Source organism: Bactrocera neohumeralis, chromosome 2 (assembly GCF_024586455.1).
Source record: "Bactrocera neohumeralis isolate Rockhampton chromosome 2, APGP_CSIRO_Bneo_wtdbg2-racon-allhic-juicebox.fasta_v2, whole genome shotgun sequence".
Taxonomy (NCBI): domain Eukaryota; kingdom Metazoa; phylum Arthropoda; class Insecta; order Diptera; family Tephritidae; genus Bactrocera; species Bactrocera neohumeralis.
Window position 1 is genome coordinate 13,625,640 of NC_065919.1, and position 25,387 is coordinate 13,651,026.

A 25,387-nucleotide genomic window follows, 5' to 3' on the forward strand; every position below is an offset into this window, starting at 1 on the left:
ATACAGCATTGTATCCGTAAACTTCATAAATTTCATTGGTGGCTTGCGTTTTTCCCTTTTTTATACAAAAATTTCAAAATATAGCAAATCTTTCTATTATTTTCACTCATTTTTGAACAGCTGTAACTTATTTTCGACTTCCTTGAATTTAATTTTTTTGGGGGTTTTTGGTTAAATGAAGCTAAAATCTCACCTTTCCAGCACTATGTGATATGACACAATGTGATTAGTTGCGGTGCAGATATACGACTGCAACGACATCTATTGAAAAAATGCGAAAAGACTTTTTCGACTACCCAATATTGTTTCAATTTAATATAATTTCAAGTTTAAACTTTTTGTTTAATGAAAGTCGTTAAAAATTATACATTTTATATAGTATACCTCCCAACAGCCGAAATAATTAATTCCGCTCTAAATACTCATTACTTACCTGATATATAGTATGTATGTATGTATGTGAATAGCTAACTTTGTTTCCTTAACTTGTACAAATTACCTCTCCATGTCAAGTTTAATACCTACAGGGCACTCAGGTGACATACACATTTGTATACATGCATACATAGTTACATACAAACATAATTGCAAGCATTTGTCGAGCAGTTTCGCTTTTATCATCTCGGCGCACACTTTTCCCACCCTCAGAAGCTAGGCAAATATTCTTCTTACATCCTCAACTATCTGTCTAACAACAACAACAACAAGCATTTGTCGATATTTGCAGTTGTGTGGGTGTGTGTTTTCACGCTCTGCCTACAAATACTCGTGTGTAACTTACATGTCTACACAGAACGTTTTTTTGAAATTTCGCGACTGTCAAGTGTTTGTCACTGTAGCTTCTATTTACAACTATTTACTCGTACTGTTGCAATTGTTATTGTTTATACTGTTTTTGCTGTTGATGATGATATTCTCAACAACACAGTCGACACAATCACTCGGCCACTCGCTCAGCCACTCAGCCCGTGTCAGTTTGTCCAGTTCATTGTGGAGCCGTGAACGAGCCGCTTGGACAAGCGCTTTGCAAGCAAAATTACCGTTAAAGTGCATAAAGTCCAGCTGTAAAAGTGCACTTTCGCTCATTATCAGCTTTCGTGCAAGCAGGATAATCTAGTGCAAATTGTTTTAAAGGATAAATCGTGCTGATAATACCGATAAATAATCGAAATCTCTAAATACATTTAAATTGCTTTGTGCTTTCGGAAATTATGCTTCGTGTGTTTTGAAGTGCAATTTTTTTCAATGTCAGCCCATTGTTGTGGCATTAACGTAAATGCGTTTTTGAAGTGCTTGCACTAATTTCTACAAGTATCGGCGTTTATCGATTTAAGAAGTGTTCTCTACGCCACTTACTTAATACACTGAGCTTAAGGTGATTGTAAATTAATAATGTAAGTACAAGTGCTTCGTATTTTCTGAGTAATAATTGCGTTCTGTCAAAGAATTGTGGAAAAAATAACTTTCATTTACTAGTAAAATCGATGAATTTGTGAAAAATTATGAATTTGGTTTAAAACAAGTTGGCAAAAACTAGAAGTGCTATCAGTAAATTTTAGGAGAAAGTTTGTGCGTTTTGTTTATGGCATGTATGTGGCGGGTTTTACTAACTTTTTATTAAAATTCTTATTATGTTATAAGGGATATACGGAATTTTTGTTATTCAATGAAAGTTTTTTAAGGCATTAAATGAGTTCCTTTAAGCAAAAACGGTATATTCTCAATAATTTTTTTCCAAATATAAAATTTTTTACTTCTTATTATTTCAATACATATTTCTGAAAGATTTTGTCAAATTTTCAAAAGAAAATATTCGAAACTTGGCCATTATGACGTCCTTTCTGGCAGTACTTCGGAAAAAAGATGCATCCCTGTTGACAGCAAGATTTCTTACAAGATCATTCGCAGTAAAAAATACGTCTTTGAATTAAGACCATCAACGAAGTATTGAAGGAAAAAAAGTGAAAATTGTGTTCTTGGCAGACATTTTCAAAAAAGAATGTAATTTTTGTCGACAAATTTTCGACGTTGTTTTTTTTTTAAATAGTTGTAGTTAACAAAAAAATTCTTCGTTCAAGGCCTTGTTAATTACATCACATAAATCTGTGCATAATTTTTATTAAGATCTGTTGAGTAGTTCGCGAGACATCTTCTCAACTTTAAAAACACTGTTTCGTGAAAAATCCGGTTAAAATTTTAGGTAACTAACGGGTAATGTAAGTAGAGATACTTTTTTCAATAGCCTTTTTTGACAGATCACGCTTGAGTCGTGTCAAGCTGTTATGTTATTTTTGTTCAACACTGTTTGGAATTTCATCGTGAAAGACTTACGCTTGAACAACACTTTCTAATCGTTCAACTTTTTATGAAAATCCACCTTCTGCAAAAAATGTGTTTCGCGCTCAACTTATGGTCAATATAATCGGCCTACCGAGAGTGCTATTCTCAACACCAACACCCATCTTGAGACCTAGCATTCATTATTGGATAATATTCGACCAGATAGACCAGCACGCAGTGATGAAAATATAGCAGCCGTAGCTGCGAGTGTACACGCAGAGCGTGGTGAGTCGATTCGGCGCCGTTCGCAACAACTCGGTCTAACGTATGGAACGACTTGGCGCCGTTTACGTCGAGATCTTAAATTGGAAGCGTATAAGATACAGTTTGTACAAGAACTGAAGCCGTTTGAACTTTCCATCGCTTCGCTCTATGGGCTCTTGAAAAGTTCCAAGAAGATCCGACGATTTTGAAACAAATTTTGTTCAGCAATGAGGACCTTTTCTGGCTCAACGGGTATATATGTAAAACAAACCAAATTGCGCATTTGGCTTGAAGAGCAACGTGAATAGATTCAAGAGCTACCATTTTAATCAGAAAAACAAGGGTTTGGTGTAGTTTGTGAGCCGGTGGAATCATCGGTCCATATTTCTTCAAAAATGATGCCGTTGATAGCGTAACCGTCAATGGCGAACGTTATCGCGCCTTGATAACCGACTATTTGATGCTTCAAATTGGGTTTCATCAAGACGGTGCTACTTAAAACACATCGCAGCAGTCAATTGATTTATTGAGAGAACACTTCGTTGAGCAGATAATTACACCCTTAGACTTTTTTCTGTGAAGATATGTAAAATATGAAGTCTATGCGGATAGTCCCGCTTCGATTCAGGCCTTAAAGCAAAGCATAACGAGTGTAATTTGCTAGTTGCCAGTTGAAATGCTCTAACGAGTCATCAAAAATTGCACTCAACGGATGAACTATCTGACCCAGCCGCGGCTTACAGTTGAAAGAGATAATCTTCCTAAAATAAATGCCAACGAATGTTCTTTTGATTGATAACAAACATTCCTCTTTAAATTTGAGGTTTCTGTGTTTTTTCTTAAAAAAAAAGTAGGGAACCTCGAAATGGTTTACTCTTTATTTAGTTAACATCGAGCGCACAATGCTGTATCTTCAAAACTATCTTATTATTTGGATCAAATTGAGATTTTAGTAGAATCTTCTAGAGATATTATAGAATTAAGTTAGGTAGCAACAACTATTGGGTAGTCGACAAAGTCTTTTCGTATTTCTAATCAAATTTCATCTCATTTTTTTATATTTATAACCATAAATTACATCTCATCAGTCGATGTTCAAGTTCAAGTGCTATTTGATTACATCTACTACTCAAAAAATTACAAAACTTTTGGAGAGGATCTAAAAATCTGTAGAATCCGCATCGTATTGAGATTTCGAAGCAATAGCTGAACAACATTACGCAAACAGAATGTACCTGTAGTGCTGACGAGAACTCGCTCAGGATATTAATAGCTTTTAGAATCTCCTCTAAATTAGCCTTAAGCACGATCTTGAGAATTTTTGCCATTTTTGAATGAAAAACTGAAAACAACCCGAAGTACCATAAACTTAAAAACACTTTGTATTTATTTCTTCGTTATTAAACTTTTGCGTATTATATGCCGCACCGAAGTATAGAATCTGAAAATTGTCACCTCGAAAAACTCAAACACGAAGCTAATGAGACTCAACACGAACAAAACAGACATGGCTGCGAGTACTTCATGTAAGTCCGCCATTTGCATTGGCTTGAAATCGTAATACGTGCCATTGTCATACAAAGTTAACCAGTCCATTTCCAACAATTCCAAGAAACTGTGACGTCGCCAGTGATCTATCAGACCGGCTTCGTGTAGACGTGCCAGGAACTCATTCAACGGTTGACGGTGCATTGAACTCTCCTGCAAGGGAATAACCATCGGGTAGTTACGGCAGAAACAAATGTCGGATAGGCGAAAAAGCGGGCGAGCGAAATATTTCTGCAACTCATCGTAGATGGCCCACATATCGGTCACCGTAAATGCATAGCCGGTATCCAGCGTGTCACGTAGTAATAAGAGCTCCGTGAAATTATTAAAGACGGTAAAGTTCTGCAGATATTGCCTAAAATCCAAGTTATTACTAATTAACTCAAGCTCTTCAGCGCTAACAGCCACTTGTATGCCTCGACGCAATAATTCGGTAATTGTTTGGACCCTAGCACCGAGCGGTGCGTTCACAATGTAGCTCTGCAGGTAAGTGCCGTATGCTGTGCCGACTATCACACCCGCCAGCGAGATGGTACAAACCAACAGTTTATGTTTGCTTGAAATACGCCTGTCAATTTGAAATGCCATGCCCAACAAGCCGGGCAACAACGGAATATTAATGAAGTGCTCGAACATTTTCAGCGGTGGCTGAGCTTGCCAACGCGCTATGCAGATCCAAAAACAGCTGATAACAATGAAACTGCAGCTGAATAGAATTATAACGGTACTTTGTATGATATTAAAGTAGAAGGACGATTTTGGCAGTGGCTGCTCCAATGGCACCATCAGGCACCAATCGATGCGTTGAAACACCACCGAAAAGCTGATATTACGATCACTGAAGTCGATGGGTTCTAGTGAGCCCATATCAATGGTCTTGTTCTCGAAGTAATCACACAATTCCACATAGCTTAAATATTTACGCTGCGTGCCTATGGGATGCTCAATTGTGGCATTGTGAAAATTTGCATATTCGACCAAAGCACGTCCTAAGAAACCGCTAAGCGTGGCGTCGCCTGCTGTGGGCGTGTATGTATAAATTTGCGGATACCAAGCTTTCGTGAATACGCGCAATGGATGACCATACATATTCGACAAATGTTTTGGAAATATTGCTCGATAGTCTGGTGGCGTAAAGCTGCTTTTAACTGGCATTTGTGTGGGATATATGCGTACCGTCCAATAGCTGCCTTCCATCACAACTTTGTGCGGCTGCAGCACAATTACATTGAAAACTTGATGCCTCAAACACAACCTTAGTATTTTACTTACATAACCCGAGCTTGCTAAGTCGTGCAGTAGCAGTATAAGCCGAGTTTGTCTGATGCGCCAAAGCCGTTGCCAGAGCTTTCTCAAGATACTTTCATCCAACTTACGGTTATGCGTGAGCTGTGCGATGCTCAGCAGTTCCGTATTGAATTTCTTAAAATAACGTTCGATGGGCGGTGTGGTGTCAATATGTAGGAATGTTACTGTACCACGCGTGTTTTGGGCCAGTGAGCGCAGTATGTTCATGGAATCTAGCGCAGTGTTATTGCCCGCTTCATAACTTGTATATATAATTGTATTCACCCGCCGCTCCTTCGAGGAGTTAATCACAATATCTGCCAGTATTTGCATAAATTCTTGACCCAACGTCGTCACACCAATTAAGTTAAGTAGCGTTGTGAGATTGTTGAAGTTCTGCATATTACTTGTGATTGGAATATACGAGCGCTCATTACTTTCTGTACTGACTGCACTTAATGTATTGTGTGGACTGGAAATTCGATTGTCATCGTCTGTTTTATATACAAAATTTTCGTGTCACAAGGATTAATGTGCCGTTATTAGTTAAGTTGTGTACTGATTTCAGATAGTGTAAATTTCTGCTGCGGTTTAATTGCTCGCTAAAATTGTCTGTCAACTAAGTTTACACCATAAAAAGCTATTGAGCTGCTTCTAACAGCCTTATGTAATAGTGTCACTGATTATAATTGCCCGCATTACTTTGTATAGCGATAATCGTATATTTTAATTTATTTAAATAAAAATTTATATTAACCAACTAGTGAATTTGAAGTCCACTCAATGTCTTTGTTTCTTCGTCTACGAAACATCAACAGCACCTATCATAAGTCCTTCACCACTTTTTTCAGTATAACACCAAGCTATATTCTTCCCACTTCATTGCTTTCAGCAGATAACTATTTTCTGCAAGTGATGAGTAGCAGAGGATGGACTCATGTGTCGAGGTTCACGCGAAAGTTCTCTGATCGCCATTCACTTGTGAGTGGCCAGTACCGATTCTTTTACACATGGCTCAAGCAGCTCATGACTTCCGGTCCTATACCAAGTATACTCTGGGTAGCTAAAGAATATCCGTTTGAAGATGAGCTAAAGTGAGAAGGCGAAACAAAAATGGTTAGGGAAGCGAAGCAAATTGGTCTAGTAGTGAACGAGGGCAAGACAAAATATCTCCTGTCATCGAACAAACAGTCGTCGCATTCGCGACAACTAACAACTTAACATCAACAACAATGCCAGACTCAAAATCCAACACAGAATAAATCTTGCCAACTGGAGCTACTTCGGACTGAGTAGGCAATTTTAGAAGTAAAGTTCTCTCTCGACGAATAAAGACCAAACTCTATAAGTCACTCATTATTCCCGGCCTGCTATATGGTGAAGAGGCATGGACGATGACTACATCTGATGATCGACGTTACGAGTTTTCGAGAGAAAGGTTCTGCGCAAGATTTATGGTCCTATTGGCAACGGTGAATACCACAGTAGACGGAACTATGAGCTGTACGAGTTGTACAACGAAATTGACATAGTTCTGCGAATTAAGAGATAGCGGCTACGCTGGCTATTTCATGTCGTCCGTATGGATGCAATTACTTCAGATCTGAAAGTATTCGACGCAGTACTCGCAGGGGGAAGTAGATGAAGAGGAAAACCTTCATTCCCTTCGAGAGATCAGGTGGAGAAGAACCTGAATGCACTTGGTATCTAGAATTGGCGCCAAATATCGAAAAGAAGAAACGACTGGCGCGCTGTTGTTAACTCGGCTATAATCGTGTTAGCCGCGTCTACGCCATTAAAGAAGAATAAGATCAATATTTTCTGTGAATGAATGAAGTTTGAGAGTTATATGCATTTTTGTTATACCCTGCTTAGGGTATATTAAGTTTTCCACGGAGACCCCTATGGAGTATATATACATATGTATAAAAGATCAGCGTGATAAGCTGAGTCGATTTGGCGAGAAAGAGGGATGTCTATTGGTCTGTATATACTCAAATTATTCACTCAGTTTTTGAGATATCGAACTGAAATTTTGTACACTTTTATTTCAAAGAAGCTGCTCATTTGACGGTACCGTCGATATCGAACTACTATGTATAACAAATGGTTCCCATACAAACTGAACGATCAGAATCAAGTGTTTGTAAGGAAAACTTTTTCATTTGAAGAGTTATCATCTTCAAGGAAACACTACAAACTCCGAAGAAACTGTTTAGATCGTGTCACTATAGCGTATAGCTGGCATACAAGCTGACCGATCAAAATCAAGTTCTTGTAAGGAATCTTTGGTATTTGCAAAGAGTTTTACAGACTTAGTGCAACCGATGTTAACGTTTCTCGTTCTAATTAACAGCGTATGAATTAAAAGTAAAACTAAATATTTTTACACAACAGCAACAATATAAATAAAATACCGGCACGTTTGCAGTGAATATATACTATATATATGTACATATAAACAATTATGTAATATTCGTGATTTATGCCAATTTTGACGTCTTTCACACTTCAATCGCAGAATAATGCGACAGAAAGTGGGCGGCAGAAGAAGCTACTAATTTCATTACATTCGCTGCTTTTTGTTTACCTTTACACTTATTGTTGTTGTTGTTGTGTTTTGTTAAAACAATTGCAAACTGTCTAAATATTTGTGCACTTGAGTGCGATATAACACATATATATGTACATACAAATAAACACACATATAAAACGTTATATCTATAAAGCAACAATTGGCTATGCAAACGCGAAACTACCGTAGCAAAACAGTTAGCGAAAATTTTGCACCTACTTGTCAGTTAATAAGCAAAAATACATATTTTTATTTACTAGCATGTGATTAGTCTACTATTAATAACTGTTATTTACTTTTTGTCATGAATAATTATAATAATCGCTAAATTATTGCTATAATTTTCTTTGGACATAAATCTTACCATAATGAATTTTGCGCTGTAACCAATTTTTAACCAATTTCTTTCTTTTATTTGTTTCAGTTTTTCTTAAGTGGCATTTCTGCATTAGTTACAGTTATAAATTTGCCACTTTGCGTTTAACAGTTTTCCGTTCAGAATGCGCATCAACTTAATGAACAGTTTACAGCCGCCAGTGGATGAGAAATTATCATCTGCTGCTTCGGATTATTCCGCAGTTACGACGCCTTTGCAGCGATCATCGCCACCGCCGCGCATACAACGTCAGGTCACCATAGAAGGGCAACCGGATTCACTGAACAGCGTGATCAGCAATCCAGGCTCGTTTCCGATTACAATCGTACCGAATCGGCCAGCGAGTTTTTACGGCTATGCGAAAACTGGCGGTGGCGTTTTCCAACGCCAAGCGAGTACCAGGTGAGTGACAATATTTTTGATTTCATATTGGGTATATAGTAAAACTATATTCGTGCGAATTTTATTTCGAAATTTGAACATTTATTTAAGAAAAGCATGAGCAATAGCGTTATTCAAGGTATTGCCCATCTGAAACTAATGCTGAGAAAATGTCTCATATTTCTGGCAAATTGGGGTTTCCATCCAAAAAATAAAAAAGTGCTATAGCTTGGCGGCTTAGAGTGTATCAATAAAATGTTTGATGCCCTGTTCTCTTGTTAACCGTATTCCAGTTAGAGTGTTCTGCATCGACCGGAAAAAATGGCAGTCGGAAGGCGCAATCTCTGGGCTATAAGGCAGGTGAGGTAAAACTGCCCAGCCGCTATGCCAAATAGCTTTTAATTGGTCTTACAATATGAGGTCAAGCGCTCTCATGATGGCAATTGTTGCCTCTTTACTAGTCCAAATTCCAGCAAACGCTCGATTTCATTTAATGAGTTCTTGTCGGAAGTGTTTCCTATTATGACCATGTTTCACATATGCTTTTTTGTGTTTAGGGTTGCCTTAATGCATTATTTTTTCATCATCGGTTAAAATCCGATGCAAAATAATTCCTTTTTGCAGCGTTAAAGCAGGATTTCTTACACGCAAAATCGTCTTCCAACGTCTCTTCTCATTTATTCATATGACAATCAATTCCCTTGCTGTTGAATGTATTTCGCTGGTTTCAAAAGTTTAGAAATGCTTACTTGAGTGAGTTTCAAAGATTCTGCCTTGCGCGCTGCGTTCAATATTCGGTCGACATAATCGACTAGCAGAGTCGGTAATTCAAGTATTCGTGGATCGGTTTCGCACAACGTTAACTCTTTACACCAAAGACGCTATTGCTGCTGTGGATCAGGCTATCGAAAAGACTTAATAGATTTCATCAGTCATCCCGCGTAACAACTAGAGCTATGTCAATTCATTATGTGGAAGATTTTGTGGAAATATAATGGTTTGTTGACCTACAAAATCCAACTTGTATCGTCGCATGTTCTGTGAATTGGAGCATGTTGATGTGGAAGTTGAAGTTGTTGAAAGAAACCTTTGATGAGCGTTTTATCTCACGCGTGGGGTTGGGCTGTCCATGATTGTGCGATTAAATACTGCTAGACTATTTTTTGTGAGGTTATGTGAAGTCGCTAGCCTACACAGATATGCCCGAGCTGAATACCGCTTTGGAAGTAAATACTTAGTTGCTACAAAAAGTGGTCGAAAATTGGGCCTCCTCGTTTGAATTTATTCAAGCCAGCCGCGGCTGTCTCTTGTCCGAAATCATTTTTGAAACATAGTGGGAAACGGATATTTTTATAAAAAAGCAAAATGGTCAAAAGATTAAAAAATAACATCTGCGATTCTTTGCTGAAACGGAATGAAATCGTACCATTTCTGAAGCGAATGGTAACAGGAGAAGAAAAGGGGATCAAATACGACAATAATGCGCCAAAAAGATTATGGTCCAAATGTGGTGAAGCTCAACAAATAGTCGCAAAGCCAGAATTGACGCCTCGAAAGGTTATGCTGAGTCTTTGGTGGGATTGGAAAGGAATCATCCACTACGAGCTGCTTGAGTCTGGTCGAACCATTGATACTACATTTTACTGTCAGCAACTGATGAGATTGAAGCAAGCAATCGAAAAAAACGGGCAGAACTGATCAACAGAAAGGGCTTCGTCTTCCATCAGGTTAACGCTGCACCACACACAACTTTGATGACTCGGCAAAAACTGGGAGTGCTTGGCTGGGAAGTTTTGATGTTTGAAGTTTGACACCATCGGACTACCATTTGTTTCGCTCAATGCAGAACTCCCTTAATGGAGTAAAGTTGGCTTCAAGAGAAGTTTATGAAAATGACTTGTCACAGTTTTTCGCCGAAAAACCAGAAAAGTTTTACACTGATGGAATAATGTCTCTCGCGGAAAAATAACAAAAAGTGGTTGACCAAAATGGTGCATATTTGGTTCATAAAAGGTCATTATAAATATAAAAAAAGAAGTTGAAGTTTGATTAGAAATACGAAAAGACTTTTTCGACTACCCTATACATAACCTAATCGTGTCATGTTAAAACACTAAGAGACAAGGCAATCTCGAAAAAAATAACATATGGCAGAACAAGTGTGTACATATGTTTGAGACAAACCTACATAATGAACTCGTGTACTAAAAATTCAATTCACTAAAAGTTTACATAAACATCCCCAAAATCTGGCTTCACACCCGTTTTACTGAAGCGTGAAAATAAAAGCAAGCCACTAAACGCTTTAGTCAACACTGCAACAGTTTGCTTGAAAAATACGCCTGCATTTGTTATTGCCGTTAAACGCTTTCCATGAACGCCATGCCAATAAATAACCGATTAAAATTCGCCTTTCATTCGTTTTAGCACCGAAATAATAAATTGAGCAAACATGCATAAATCGAAGAAAAACACGGTTAAATGGGCTTTTAGCAAGTACATCTGCTGGCGCACTTAAACATTATTATTGTACAACAAAGTTTTTCGTCTTTTCTATGCTTCATTTTGAGCACTTTGTGAGCTGAAAGTCAGTTAAGTGATCGTGATCGCTTTGGTCGGTGGTACGCGTGCGCGACTGAGTTTTTCTAGTAATTACTGTAAATACATATGTGCTGATAACGGACTGGCGCTTTATTTGAAAGCGCTGCAAGTGTGTTTCAGCATTTCGTTAAGCTATTCGTTTATCATCCTTTAGGTGTACATTGTTCGGTGTAAGAATATAAGTGAAAATGCAAAATCCGCATAGTGATGTGCCAATGCTCCATGAAGCTGAGGAAGTGGCCGCCGAGAAGGAGGAACCAAATCCATTGTCCTTCCAATGGAAACGTCAATATATGCGTGGTATATCGGCCACACCGTCACAAGCCGGCGTCTACTATGAGGCATTGAAGGGATCGAGTGCCTCACTGGCGCGCGGGTATGTGGGAGGACAGCAAGTTTTGTTTTTGTTTTTTTGTTTTTTGAATATTTTCAAAATGCTAGCAAATAATTTTATAATGAAATCATACATACTAAGTAATCAAGCCAACAATAATAATAAAGCAAGCCTTTGCTTCGATAGGCGAGCCGCAAAACTGGCCCTAAGCTCGCCGAGAGCGCGCTCAAGATGAGCCAAGAAGCCTTTGGTGTCTTTAACAATCGAATAACCTTGCTACTCCACTTGTTTGAAATGGTGCATTGGTACTTAGTCGGCAAATCGCAGTCCTTTTGTGCTCTAGGTTAAGTAAAAGATGCTAATTGCCGAAATTATTTAAATGAAGGTGTGGTGGAAACATCTAGGCAGATTCTCCGCTGTTCAGCTTTGTCAGGTGGAGGTTAAAACATCTCGTTGAACATATTCTCGGCCAACCTAATAAATGGACAAGAACTGAGTGACAGTCGCCTTGACAAACTTGTGTTAGTTGTGTCTGTTCCTCGCTCTATGTTCGTATTTGGACTATATTTCGGGCTTTTGGAGATAATAAAAGATCAGCGAACGCAGTTATCCATGTGAGAAATCTGTTATCCATGTGAAAAATCTGCTCTAATGTCCATCTTCTTGAAGATACGAGTATTTTCGGCAAATCTAGTAAATTGGCTGGGACTTGCTGGAACTCATAGCAGTCGCCTGGAGAAATTTTTGTTAGGCTTAAAGCTTCTTCGATATATGAGCGTATTTGGATCCATAGCAAGGAGGACATCATAAAAGTCCTGCGGGCGCAGCTATCGATGTGAGATCTCCGTTACCTTTGGCGTGAGGACCAGCCATGTTACTTAAACTTATCTAACTGCAAAGCTCCAGCCGAGATCATACAGAAATATTATTTTTCTTCAGTCCCCTTCTATACATTGAATGCTTTTTCGACCGCAGAGCTTATATTGTATATTTTTTGGAAATTTTACTCCATAAATAACTGTAAATCCTACTCATTTCTATTACTTTCTAAGGAACTTTTTGGGGATATAGCCATAAAACTATAGATACACTCTGTTCAAGCGAGCTTATCTAAACTATTTCTTTAATATGGCTGTCCAAGTGAGATCCAGCGCTATCTCTGGCGTGAGGATCAACGCCAGGAACTAATCTAACCGAACTTTTAAGAACTCAGTTTTCTTAAGATTGAACTCAAATACTCAAACAACCTAATACATAGGTTTACTAAGAACAAAATCAAAAAAAAAAGTGGAATTAATTGCCATTTATAGCTGTTAAATGAACTAGCTCTCATAACTGCATACGTGATTTGTTGTAATGAGTTATCTTGCTGAGTGATATAGAAAAAATTATATCAAGTGACTTATCTAAAGATGACTTGAACTTGATCTACATGCACATTGACTCACATATGGCCACTTACGATGAAGTAATTAATTAAACAAAAACTTTTTTTTATCAACGAAACAATAATAAATGCAGAGATGGAGACACAAAACTTTGTAAGGTAGTGGTGAGTGGTAGCACTTGAGTTAGGGGAGCAGTTTGAGTAAATTTGAGTGAATTCCTTATCAGTAACTCATTTGCGCGCTAGTAATCTGTAACATTTAAAATTAGATAAGATTTTACTGAAATGATGTCAATCAGTTAAAGGCAGTAAATGATAAAATATTTATAATATAATTATATATAATATACTATATGTATGTATATTAGGGTGGGCACAAAATAAGCTATTGTATAGAAATAAAAGTCGGCGATTGTATTGTATGATACAATTTATAAATTTTTTATATTTCCAACTTTGTTATTATAAAATGCCGCTTTACCGCTATTTTCAATCGTGCTGAATAAAAAATTAAATTTCTACGATTTTATTGTGTAATAACAAAAAAAAAGGTTGTGATCTTTGAGGCATAATTTTGTAAAAAACTATAAAAAATTTTAAAAATTATCTTTTAGCACTTTAGTTTTGACTTTGACCACGAATAATTTTCGAACGAGTCAACTTAGCAAATCATAATGGATATTTTTTGTAAATTTTCAATTTTCTGCATGAATGAGTTTCATATTTACTCTAAAATAATTTGTTTGAATGCATTAAAAAACACTGCGAGAATTTTTTTCATCATTTCGAAAGATATTTTCTTGGTATTTAAGGAATAAAAAAAAATTTTTTTTGGTCTACCCTAATGTTTATTTATGTATTAAAGCGCGTAAAAAAAACGATGTTTTTTCGCTTGATATTCTGACAAATAGCTTTCTAGATACATCTACGAAAATCTTTCTAAGTATGAGCTTTTAATTGTAACGGGAATGTACTCCGTCTAACAGCTTTCTATTTTTTATCTTATTATCAGACAGAAAGAGTTATATCTCGCTTCCAACTAATTGAAAAAATATCTCGTTTCATAGTTTTGTATGAAATTGAAACATTGCAAAAAAGGTTTTACGATTTTCTCGTAAACCTGGCCGTTTAAAAGGTAGATGTGTGATTATTTTAAGTTTTTTCCTTAGGAATTTTTTAACTCAATGAAGAGAAAAATTATTAAAAATTGCAAAACCCATGAAAAAAATTCAAAGATATAAAGATAACCAATATATAACCCATGCTTAACTAATGTATAACCATTTTATAACCAATATATAACAATTTTATAACCAATATATAACCATTTTATAACCAAAACTCAATTTTTTTAAATATGAGTGGGTTTTATTATATAGTTTTTCTTCGCCTGCAAACTTGTGAAAAGTGAAGTTACGTTATTTTTCATTTTAGGTGACGATATCTACCTACACATTTCATTGCAATAAAAAAATAGAAAATTTTACAAATATTTCCTTCATAAGCTTGTTTGAGTAACAATTTAAACCTTAAACCTAGTCATAGTGGTCATCAAAGCATTTGACCTTCAACTTGAACTCGTGCGAATTACATAATTACCAGCTTTGATGATAACTGCACGCATACATAGATACACACACATGTAGATGTATTGCGCGCAGCTGTTGTTCAGAGCAATCTATCGGACTGCATTTCCCACCCACTATAAACCGGCAATGCCTATCAGTCGACTTCAACTGCAGAGGGCTGCAAGCAACAATTGACGCTGTCAGACGGTTTTTTATTTACATACCTATGCATATGTGTCTGTGTAGCGGTACGTATGCATATCCAACTCACGCGCTTTATATGCTTTTCGCTCCGCCTTGCGCACCACTTCTCCTCCCATCACTTCTTCTCCCATCGTCTGGCTGACGATTGAACGCAGCGATTAGTGGCAGTTTTATGAAAGTCTTGTTGTTGTTGTTTAGTGCAATTTTAGTCGCCGACAAATAGCAACTGCATACCACAAGCTCAGCCCAAAGTGACAATTACCAGTAAAGCAGACAAATATGCTGGCATTGTTGCTGTTATCAAATAATTGCTTATTTTACGGAAGCATTTGGCAGTTTACATTGTCTCAATTTAGCAGCAATCAGTGCAAGTTGTCCGGTATTGTCTGCATTATTTGCATAGAAATTTCCTCACGGATATCTCAGTACATACACAGGAGGAAATGCCACACTTCTGAGCTGTTGGCGTTCTAGTAATTTGAGCAGCACTATGGCTTTGGGTTTGTGCTCTCTTTTATGTGCAAAATTTGTAAAATTAATATCGCTTGTTCAAGGCTTATTAAAAGGGATCTCTCTATGGTATCTCTCTTTAGGCTGTGTTAGTGTGATTTTACTCTCCCACTGCTCTTTTAATACTCTATTAGTGCTGTTTATGTTTTTGCTTCGTCGATCATTTGTTTGAAACTCATTTCAGAAATATTCAGAAAATCTACAAAAAAATTATTAAGCTTCGGGTTGCACCCACAGTCAGTAAATCACTTCACCACCTTTATACCATACTCGTTTTTGTTATGTTGCTATGCAATATCAAAAATTTAAAAAAACTAATTGCTGCAATTTATTACTAACAACAACAATTCATATTCTAACTACACCATTCAATCCCTTTAATAAATTTATAATTCTAAAATTCTTAAAAATGCCATCAAATCATCATCACGCCGCTTACTCACCGCTCTCAGTTCGCCACTAATTGACACCTAAACAAATAATCAGCTGCCAAAGCTGTCAACATAAATTAGCTTAAGTGTTTAATTGTGAATCAAAACAATTCGAAACTCTTTGAACTGCTCTCAATAGATTTTTTTCTGCTTATTCGAATTGCTCATGGCATCCCTTGTAGTTGTATGTGTAAATATATATCTACATATCGCTATCAAATAACTGTCGGCGTATAAATAAATGTCAAGCGCGTTCATGAACACATATGTACGTGTGTGTGTGTGTGTGTCTGGGTTCAGACCCCACATTTATTATTATTTGCTTAGTTTTAAAATTTTTAATTAATAGAAGCCGCAACTCATAGAGCCAAGGCAATAGTAACAATTCAAATCAAACATAAATGGATAAATGGGGCGAATGGGGTGAGTGACTGACAAAAAACAAAAAGAATCGAATCGAAACAAGAGCGTTGATATTAATTGGTCGCGTGAATATTTTGTCTCAGTTATTAATAATTTAATTTTCGCGTGGAACTATCTGTACATTTATTCACTAACAGCGCAATCGAGAAGCCGGCATTTCATTGTAAAAGACATTTTTTTGGCAAAGTTCGGTTTTATAATGCAACATAGTTCCCTTCAAGGGTAATATAAGTGCACTGATTATAGCAACCCTCCAACTTTTCGATGCCATTTTTACTCTACGATTTATCCTTTGCTTCAAAATAGGCCTCAGTTGCGGCGATCACCTCTTCATTCGACGAAAATGTCTTCCCAGCGAGAACTTATTTTTATATCTGAGAACAGGAAAAAGTCACTGGGGGCCAGATCTGTAGAATATGGTGAATGCAGAAGCAGTTCTAAGTCGAATTCATTGATTTTAGCCATAGTTTTCACTGATTTATGACAAGGTGCATTGCCCTCGTGAAACAGCACTTTCGTTTTCTCTAAATGCGGCCTTTTTCGTTGATTTCGCCTTTCAAACGCTTCAATAAGCTTATGTCGATGTTGATGGTCCTTCCTTTTTCAAGGTAGTCAATAAAATTATTCGATGCGCAACCCAAAATATACTATATGCACCATAAACTTGTCAGTCGACTGATACGTTTTTACACTTTTTGGAGCAGATTCTTCGGCTTACTGCCATCCACTTGGATGACTGCCAATTTGACTTCGGATGATGGAGCCATGTTTCGTACATTGCTGCATATCGACCTAAAAACTCGGGTTTATTACTCTTGAAAATCTCCAAATATGGCTCTGTATCATCCACTCGTCGTTGCACCAATTTATCACAGAGCTATCTCTTACCTAAATATTTATGAATTATGTAATGTACTTGCTCAGTTGATATCTTAAGAGTGCCTGGTCCGTATGGTCGAATACAGTAAGTATAAAATAAAGGGTCTACCAACACTCAAAAAATCAAGAAGTCGCGCAACAAGTTTAGACGTGAAACACGTGGCTGCGCACCGCATTGTTGTAAATATAGAACGTCCACCTCGATTTCATATAAGTTCGAGAAAAAAGTCGGTCAACATCGTGTTATAACAATCGCTTTGATGATAATGGCATACTCCATTCCCACCTCATTTCGAAAGAAATAAGGTTCGATGATGCCGTCATACCACGAACGGCTAATTTTTGTGGATGCAATTGCGTTTCTAGAATCACACGTGGAGTTGACTCACTCCAACAGCGACAATGTTGTTTGTTGACGAAGCCATTAAGCCAGAAATGGATCACATCTGAGAAAATGATTTTCCGATGAACGTTTTTTTCGAGAACGGGAATTTGTGTAATAATCTTGTACAATTTCCAAGCGTTGTACCAAAGTGAAACGTGAGATGATGAAATGAAAAAAATTATTGAACTCACTGACGAAATTTGACATAAATCTGTAAACAATAATGACCGCCAGGTGTTTCAAAACTACGTCATCTCTATTGGTAGATGCTCTACATAAATCGATTTTCAACATATCTACACTCGTAGATAACTATTTCTGGTTCTATCTTATATATTTACCCTATAATAGCAGTAATTTTGTCGAGTGCCCCGAACTGATGATGTGATATCGTATAATAGTGTCGAGATAGCTCAATTGCATCATCGAGAAAGCTCGTTAATAGTATACGAGCTCGAAACTGAAAATATTGATTATTTGGTTTATTCAAAGATCATTTGGATGCTAACCGATAAAGCGGTTAGCGTTACTGTACTTAAATATGAGTAATGTAATATAGCGAAAGCTTAAGGAATCGGACGAAGTGGAAGGATTTCCGATCATCTGATGAAATGGTTTTGTTAAAACGTTATAAATCAATAATTATATAAAACTGCGCAGCTCAAAAGAGTATGATATTGTTACAACAACAATAGTGATAAATATTTGTTCTGGCTTAGCAAACGAGTAAGTGCAATTTTCTAGCACGCGCTGTGTTTCTTTTCACCACAGCGAAAGTGCTTATCTAAGCGTCAATTGTATTTAAGTCATCAAGTATTTATTTCCTCTTTATCTGCCAATTTCCAGTTACATCGTCAATTCAATCAATTTGATAACATTTGATTTCCATTTACCGTAAATATCACAACAACAACGCCTTATGGGGCAGATAAAAAAAAAGATTCTAAATCGGATCTAATTTGTTGCTGCGTTGCTGCTTAATATACATAATAATGTATACCTGTATGTACAAACATACCATATATACTATTCTAAATATATAGGTATATACAATACCTCACTGACAGCTGAGCCCTTTAAATGCCTTGCAATACATACATACATATATCGATTTGCATTGATTAATATGCGTATATACATATACGTACTTGTGTAGGAGAAAAAAATTCCTTTACGTTGCGGTTGCATCATCAAACACTTGGCATATTTATCAGCAAGCCTAACAACAACACTAAGATACTAATTTTTATAGTGACGGCTTGCATATATCTCTCATATAAGTATCATATGCAAATTAAGCCCTGCCAAGTTGAGCAGAAATAACTCATAGACGTTGTTATAGTGATAATTAGCGAAATTTTATTCGGCCTACAATGTTTTGTGGATACACTGAGAGAAATTTTTTTAAATTTTTTATGGAGTTATATGCTAGCAGGTGTTGAAATTATAGTATTATCCATACTGTGATAAATATTTATGTATATATGTAAATTCCCAAATTTTTTTTATTTATTGTATTTTGCAAAATATCTCAAAGAAACCACTACTGCATATTTTTAGTATGATTATTTCTATGAAACGTCTCATGACAGTCAGGGCGTATGCGTAATTTTGCTTGCATTCATTTGACACCGCCTACTTTTAGATGAAATCCTCTAGCATTCGCTCGACCGATTTCGACAAAATTTAACACCTGGTATACCTCTGATATTTCTATGTAACAGTGCGTAAATTGGCGAAATCGCACTAAAACCACGCCTACTTCCCATATAGCACAATTTAAAATTCCGTTTGAATCTTTCACTTTCCAGTTCTTAAACCAAGAAGCAATTAATTTAACGAGATAAAACTTTACACGAATAATGCCCATTGAGTATGCCACTTTATAACCAATAATTGTCAAAGTCCAATCAAAATTGGTCGAGCACCTAGTTACCGAATATGAGGATCTCAATATCTATAGTTGACTTTTAACTGAAAATATCGGTCAATGTATGGGGTATACTATTGAAAATCAGAGAAAATCTTTTCCTGATAATAGTATTCTCTGTGTATCAAAAATGGTTTGAATCGGGTCAATACTTCTCTGAGCCCACATATACCTAATATAAAGGTATTTGAACTTCCTGGTGACTTTATACCGCATATATCAGCCAATATATGAGTTATGCCAATGAAAACTGAAAAAAATGTGACTAAAGTGGAAAAATTTTGACGAAAACTTGACCTAGTCAACATATAACTAATATCAAGATTTTCGAACATCCCTCTGACTTAACAGTGAGGTACTTTGTGAAACCCTGGTAAATTTTTTTTTGTTTTTATATGGCATGTTAATAGTATGCAAGAGTATAATATGCCCGGTTGCACCCGTACTTAACCCCTCCTTACTTGTTTATAGTGCATTTGTAGCAATAAATTATAATAATACAGTCCAAATAATTTAAGCCTGTCAAGATTGCTGTATGTTGTAAGCATTATAAATAAAATTTTCTACACTAAGAAATATTAGCTAATTAATGCGATTGCGAGTATTACATGTGATTTCGTTGGTTGACGATTATTGCAAGCTTAGAAGGTGTGTGTCTGTGTGTGAGTGCATATCCGCATGTGGGCAAACTATTGCATATTCTATTACATCGCTAGTTTATGATATATATTTGACCTGTGATATTATTTGTTGACATTGGCGTCTGGTCCAGCTGCTTCTTTACAAGCGAGTGTTTTATAGACCTAATTACATGTGTGAGCGTTACAATTTTATTATTTAAAAAAAAATTCTAAAAATGCTAGAAATTCTAAAAAATATAAAATAAAAAATATTTTACGAACTCAATAAATTAAATCAGTTATTTATTTATTCTTAAAAAGTAAATATTTGTTGAATCACCCTGTTTGCCATAAACGTTTATGAATTTCATAATATACTTCTAGGCGTAAATGTATTACACACAGGGCAACACAATTGCTGCTGACTTGTGTTATTATTATTTCGAACTGTTATTCTGTAAACCGCTTTTTTTTGTTTAAAATAAATTGTGGATTAATGCTAGTAATTATTTACATATTATTCCCTACAAAGAAATACAGAGTTTTCCATAAAAACGATATTTCTAGAAGAGAAAAAGGAATGGAGCTAAGGGATAGTGCCAGATTTCAGATATATATATCCGACTATTATAAAATCATAGCACTTAACATAGAATTTCAGTAAAATATTTTGTATATTATTTGTAAATTAGTCCCATACAATTAACCCCATACAATTCGCTAGATGACGCTGTTTTCGAATTATTCACGAATTCTGGTCCGAATCTCTTTTTTCCTTTTGTACTGAAAATTAGTGACAAGAGTGCTGCTGGGGTTGGATTTTTTCAAAATTAATCTGGTATAAGTGATTGTTAGATTCTCGTATTTACCAATTTCACACAAACATGAGTGACAATTTCTGGTGTTAATCGAGAACAACCATGAACTTTTTACAGCCTGGAAGAAACAACCGTTTGTATTTAGCTTAAGTCAGGTCGTAGGGTCTTACTTGAACCAATATTTATCCCTTGTGTTACCCAAAAACTCTTTCAAGTGCATAATCTCATACATATTTACGAAATGTTTTGAGCTCACCATAAATTTATTAAGACGATCAGTGTCAATCCCAGCCACTTTGCTAGGTTTTCAAAAGGTATTTTTACTGAAATATTTCAATCTTATTTTGACAAAAACCGATAATTCGTCACCATTCTTCCTTACAGCCGCAACGCGTGTGAACAGTATACATAGAGAACCCTACAATAGCTGCGGAAATGACTTTGCTAAGTGCAAATAGTTCGGAAGACTTATCACAGTTCACTTGCATTAGATTTCGCTGTGATGGGCAACCATACAAATCTAATAGGGAAAAAGTTTAAAGCTACTCTTTGACTAGTCTTCAGCATACAGTCAGCGAGCTCAAAGCCAGTAAACTCGGATTTCGGAGTCAATGCACACCTGTCTAAAGGAGGCTACATTTCGGTGCAGTACATCTACCTCTACCTTGATTGCAGCCACCTCCACTTGAAAGTTCTAGTCTGGTAGTCTAAAATTGGAGTTGATGAAGAGCTCCCAACAGAAGGCTCCCCATTACTCTATCTCTTAACTTGGATCCATTAAAAACCTCATAGAAGAAGTGCACTTCTCCAAAAGATGTGTGAGCAGAGAAGGAATCATTAGGAGATGGTTCTGGGATGCTGTAATCTAAATTGTAAGGAATGAAATCGAAGTATTGGTTTTCCTAAGCCTAATGGCAGTCTTCGCCGCCAAGCACCTACCAGCTATGTTCATAGGTGCAACGTGTAGAATGCCTTTGAGTGGCATTGTTAGGGTTGTCCATAGTGCTCCATAAATGCTGATGAGAGCTACTCTTTCAAAACGCTACAATTGCTTAGCTAGCGTGATATTTGATAAAAAATTATTGGCTTAACAACGATTTCTTACAGCCAGGACTCTTCTTTAGGTGAGAAACCCGACCTATTGCCGAATGTTCCTCTAAATTGGTATGAGACGACGGAGGCCTCCTTGATTGTTTTCATAAGAGCTTTTCAGTTGAAGAAGAGCTGCAACAATCAGGGTAACATCAGGAATAAGAATCTTCTAGTAAAGTACTGTCTAATCCATTTTTTTCCATCGGTTGAAGATTTAGATTCTCCTAATGAAGGTGTGATCAGATTTAGAAAAGCTCGAAAAAAATGAGATTCCAAAATAACTTTGAAATTAAAATTTCATTCATCGTTAATACTATGAAAAAGGGTTTAAAATATCTTTGTCGCTTCTCCTTTAATATAAGTTTTTCTCAACCAACAGATCGCGTAACTTCCGGCCCGGCAGCATGCGTAAAGTGCGCCGTCGCGCTGTCTTCAAGAATGGCGATTGTAATGTTATGCAAAAGAATCTGATGCGACGTCGTTTGCGCTTCATGCAAGATCTCTACACAACGCTTGTGGACTCACAATGGCGCTGGACGCTGCTGGTATTCGCACTTTCCTTCATACTTTCTTGGCTCTTCTTTGCATTGCTCTGGTGGCTCATTATGTATACACACGGCGACTTGGAAGAACTGCATTTGCCCGAACATCAAGGTACATACACAAGTTGATTATGCAAGAATGTTAGTTATCTTTTTATGCAATATATTTTTGTTGCTTCCCTAGAGGAATCCGGTTGGACGCCATGCGTTTCCGCCATACACGGCTTCACCTCGTGTTTCCTCTTCTCAATTGAGACACAACACACTATCGGTTATGGTGTACGCACCACCTCCGAGGAATGTCCGGAGGCTATATTCATGATGTGTTTCCAATCGATATTCGGCGTAATGACCTCGGCTTTTATGGGCGGCATCGTGTTCGCCAAGATGACACGCGCCAAGCAGCGCGCACAAACCCTGCTCTTCTCCAAATATGCGGTCATTTGTCAACGCGATGGTGGTCTCTCGCTGATGTTCCGTGTCGGTGATATGCGTAAGTCACATATCATTGGTGCCGGCGTGCGCGCTCAGCTAATACGCACGCGCACCACTAAGGAGGGTGAGGTGATGAGTCAGCATTTCACCGAACTGGAAGTCAGCGCCGATGAATGTGGCTCGGATTTGTTCTTCATATGGCCGATGGTTATCGAACATAAAATCGATGAGAATTCACCGTTTTATAATATGTCTGCCACCGACATTCTGCAGGATAAATTCGAGTTGGTCGTCGTTTTGGAGGGCACAGTCGAGTCGACGGGCCAATCAACACAGGCTCGTTCGAGCTATGTAAACACGGAGATATTGTGGGGTCATCGCTTTGATCCGGTGGTTTTGTACAATAAAGAACGACAAGCTTATGAGATCGATTATGGGCGTTTCAATGAGACAACACAAGTGGATACGCCGTTATGCAGTGCACGAGAGTTGAATGAGATTTATAAGATACAAGAGGGCTTTAGAACGCCAGGTGAGTTCACTGCTAGTGCTTTAGCAGAAAGGGAACGCAAGAATGAAGGGTAGGATAAGAGAGGGAAAAAAGGAGGAAAAGAGAAATATACAGGAGTGTGAGAGAGTGAAGAGTGTGATTGATAGATAGTGTAGCAGTAGAAGCTACAAAAAAAAAAAAAACTCGCTGTCGCTGAAATTATTATTTGGTTTAGAGAGCACTTTTATGTCATATAAAAATTGAGGTTATGTAATTTTAAGTTAACATTGATAAACACACACATATCATATTTATAACCCTACAGCTGCTACAACACTAATTATATTAATTTATTTCCACCTTTTCATACAGAAACCACATTCACCGCGCGCCAATTGTCCATCAACCACTCCGATAATTGAGATACATGTCCAAAATCCCAAACAAATATTTATCAACTTTTATAAATGTTTGCACATCACATCATCATCAGAATACCTACCAAGCGCACTAGCCCCGGCAAAGGCACTTATTGTTGTTGTCTAGCTATCAATGTATTTATATTTGTATATTTTAGTAAAACGTTCCAAAGTTGTTGTCAATATAACTACATATCTAAATGTACTACGAAAAAAAAAATCGAATAAAATCGTTCCTTTATGTTAAAGCCTAATTAATTTACTTTTACTGCATACTAGCACATACTTCCTTACACATATATTTACATACAAGTACATACATGTAATTAGCGGCCAACTACATCATTACATTACTCAAACTCCTGCCGTTGTGTTGTCCCCGTGCTGTAAGTCATTGAAGTCCAAATGGCAGACTATTATTAAAAATAACTTTAAACATTTTACTATTTTGCCTTTGTCTCTCCATTTCACTAAACCGTTCTACTTTGCAGTGCAACGCAATCCACTGCTTCGTTGCGCTTCGTATGAGCCGCAGTCGAATCGTTTGAACGCCTTATCAGCGGATACGGCACTCTTCAAGCAATTGTCCTTCACGTTGCCGAGAAGAAGACCGAAGTCAACAACAACAACTGTATGCAATAAAGCAGGCGTGGCACCGTCGTCATTGACCGCGTCGCCGGTGAGCGAGCGCAGTTCGGGCTTCTCTTCCATTGGCTCGGCGGACGAGCGTACACTGCGCTATGCGGCTTTATTTGAAGGAGTTGAGTGTGTGCGAAAAACTCCGGTAAAATAATTGCACCATTTTATGTAAATTAACTTTAATTATTAATTAATGCACAATTTTGTAAATTTATTAATAAAATTATACTTATATCTATAAATCTTGTTTCTATTTTCTATGAAATTTGTCCAAAGTATTTTAATCCTCTTATTTTATTAGAATATTTTCGTTTCAAAATAAAATCTTCTTCGAATGATGTCATGGAGGTCTCAGTACTTTTACCCGAAGTTTAATATAGCTTGTGCAAGAACTAACGGCTCGACCTTCCCACGCGACAGCGCTTCGATCTTTGGGCTCTTGAAAAGTTCCAAGAGGAACCGATGTTTTCGAATCAAATTAAGTTCAGCGTGAGGCTTTGTTTTGTTCGTCATGGAAAGACTTACACCAGAACAAAGTTTACAAAACGCTTCATTCTATGGGCTTTTGAAAAATTCCAAGAAGATCCGATGTTTTGGAGCAATTTTGATTTAGGATGAGTCTCATTTCGGGCTCAAAGTGTATGTAAACAAAGTAAATTGCCGCATTCGGGACGAAGAGCAACCTGAAGAGATTCAAGAGCTCCCTTTTTATCCAGAACGAACAACGGTTTGGTGTGGTTTGTGGGCCGGTGAAATTATCGGTCCATATTTCTTCCAAAATGATGCCGGTGAAAACCTAACCGTCAATGGCGACCATGATAACCAACTATTTGATACCTGAAATAGAAGCTCTTGATTTCGGCGACATTTGGTTTCAACAAGACGGCGCCACTTGTCATACATCGCAACAATCAATGGATTTATTGAGAGAACACTTCATTGAGCAGATAATTTCACGTTTTGGGTTGG

The 25,387-nt window shown here is 37.1% G+C and overlaps 2 protein-coding genes across 3 annotated transcripts; one reads left to right on the plus strand and one right to left on the minus strand.

Annotated features, from left to right (window-relative positions):
* The first annotated feature begins 913 nt into the window (after nt 1-913).
* On the plus strand, nt 914-24,660 carry LOC126756922 (G protein-activated inward rectifier potassium channel 3). Of its 2 annotated transcripts, none has more exons than XM_050470427.1 (5): nt 914-1,394; nt 8,379-8,732; nt 22,273-22,547; nt 22,620-23,402; nt 24,271-24,660. In XM_050470427.1, the coding sequence occupies exons 2-5, from the start codon at nt 8,455-8,457 to the stop codon at nt 24,570-24,572; spliced, it is 1,638 nt and encodes a 545-aa protein (XP_050326384.1). In that variant the 5' UTR covers nt 914-1,394; nt 8,379-8,454; the 3' UTR covers nt 24,573-24,660. The 2 variants fall into 2 exon arrangements, with proteins under 2 accessions (XP_050326384.1, XP_050326391.1); XM_050470434.1 differs by lacking the exon at nt 24,271-24,660 and adding an exon at nt 23,733-24,033 and having other exon boundaries at nt 918-1,394.
* Nucleotides 3,931-5,781, minus strand: LOC126751074 (uncharacterized). The gene has a single exon (XM_050461001.1). The coding sequence runs from the start codon at nt 5,779-5,781 to the stop codon at nt 3,931-3,933; it is 1,851 nt and encodes a 616-aa protein (XP_050316958.1).
* Nucleotides 24,661-25,387: the final 727 nt, after the last annotated feature.

Coding starts and splice junctions, on each gene's coding strand:
- LOC126756922 (XM_050470427.1), top strand. CDS start 8,455: ATGCGCATCAACTTAATGAACAGTTTACAGCCGCCAGTGGATGAGAAA. Junction 8,733..22,272: donor CAACGCCAAGCGAGTACCAG/GTGAGTGACAAT, acceptor CTCAACCAACAG/ATCGCGTAACTTCCGGCCCG. Junction 23,403..24,270: donor AGAGGGCTTTAGAACGCCAG/GTGAGTTCACTG, acceptor TCTACTTTGCAG/TGCAACGCAATCCACTGCTT.
- LOC126751074 (XM_050461001.1), bottom strand. CDS start 5,781: ATGCAGAACTTCAACAATCTCACAACGCTACTTAACTTAATTGGTGTG.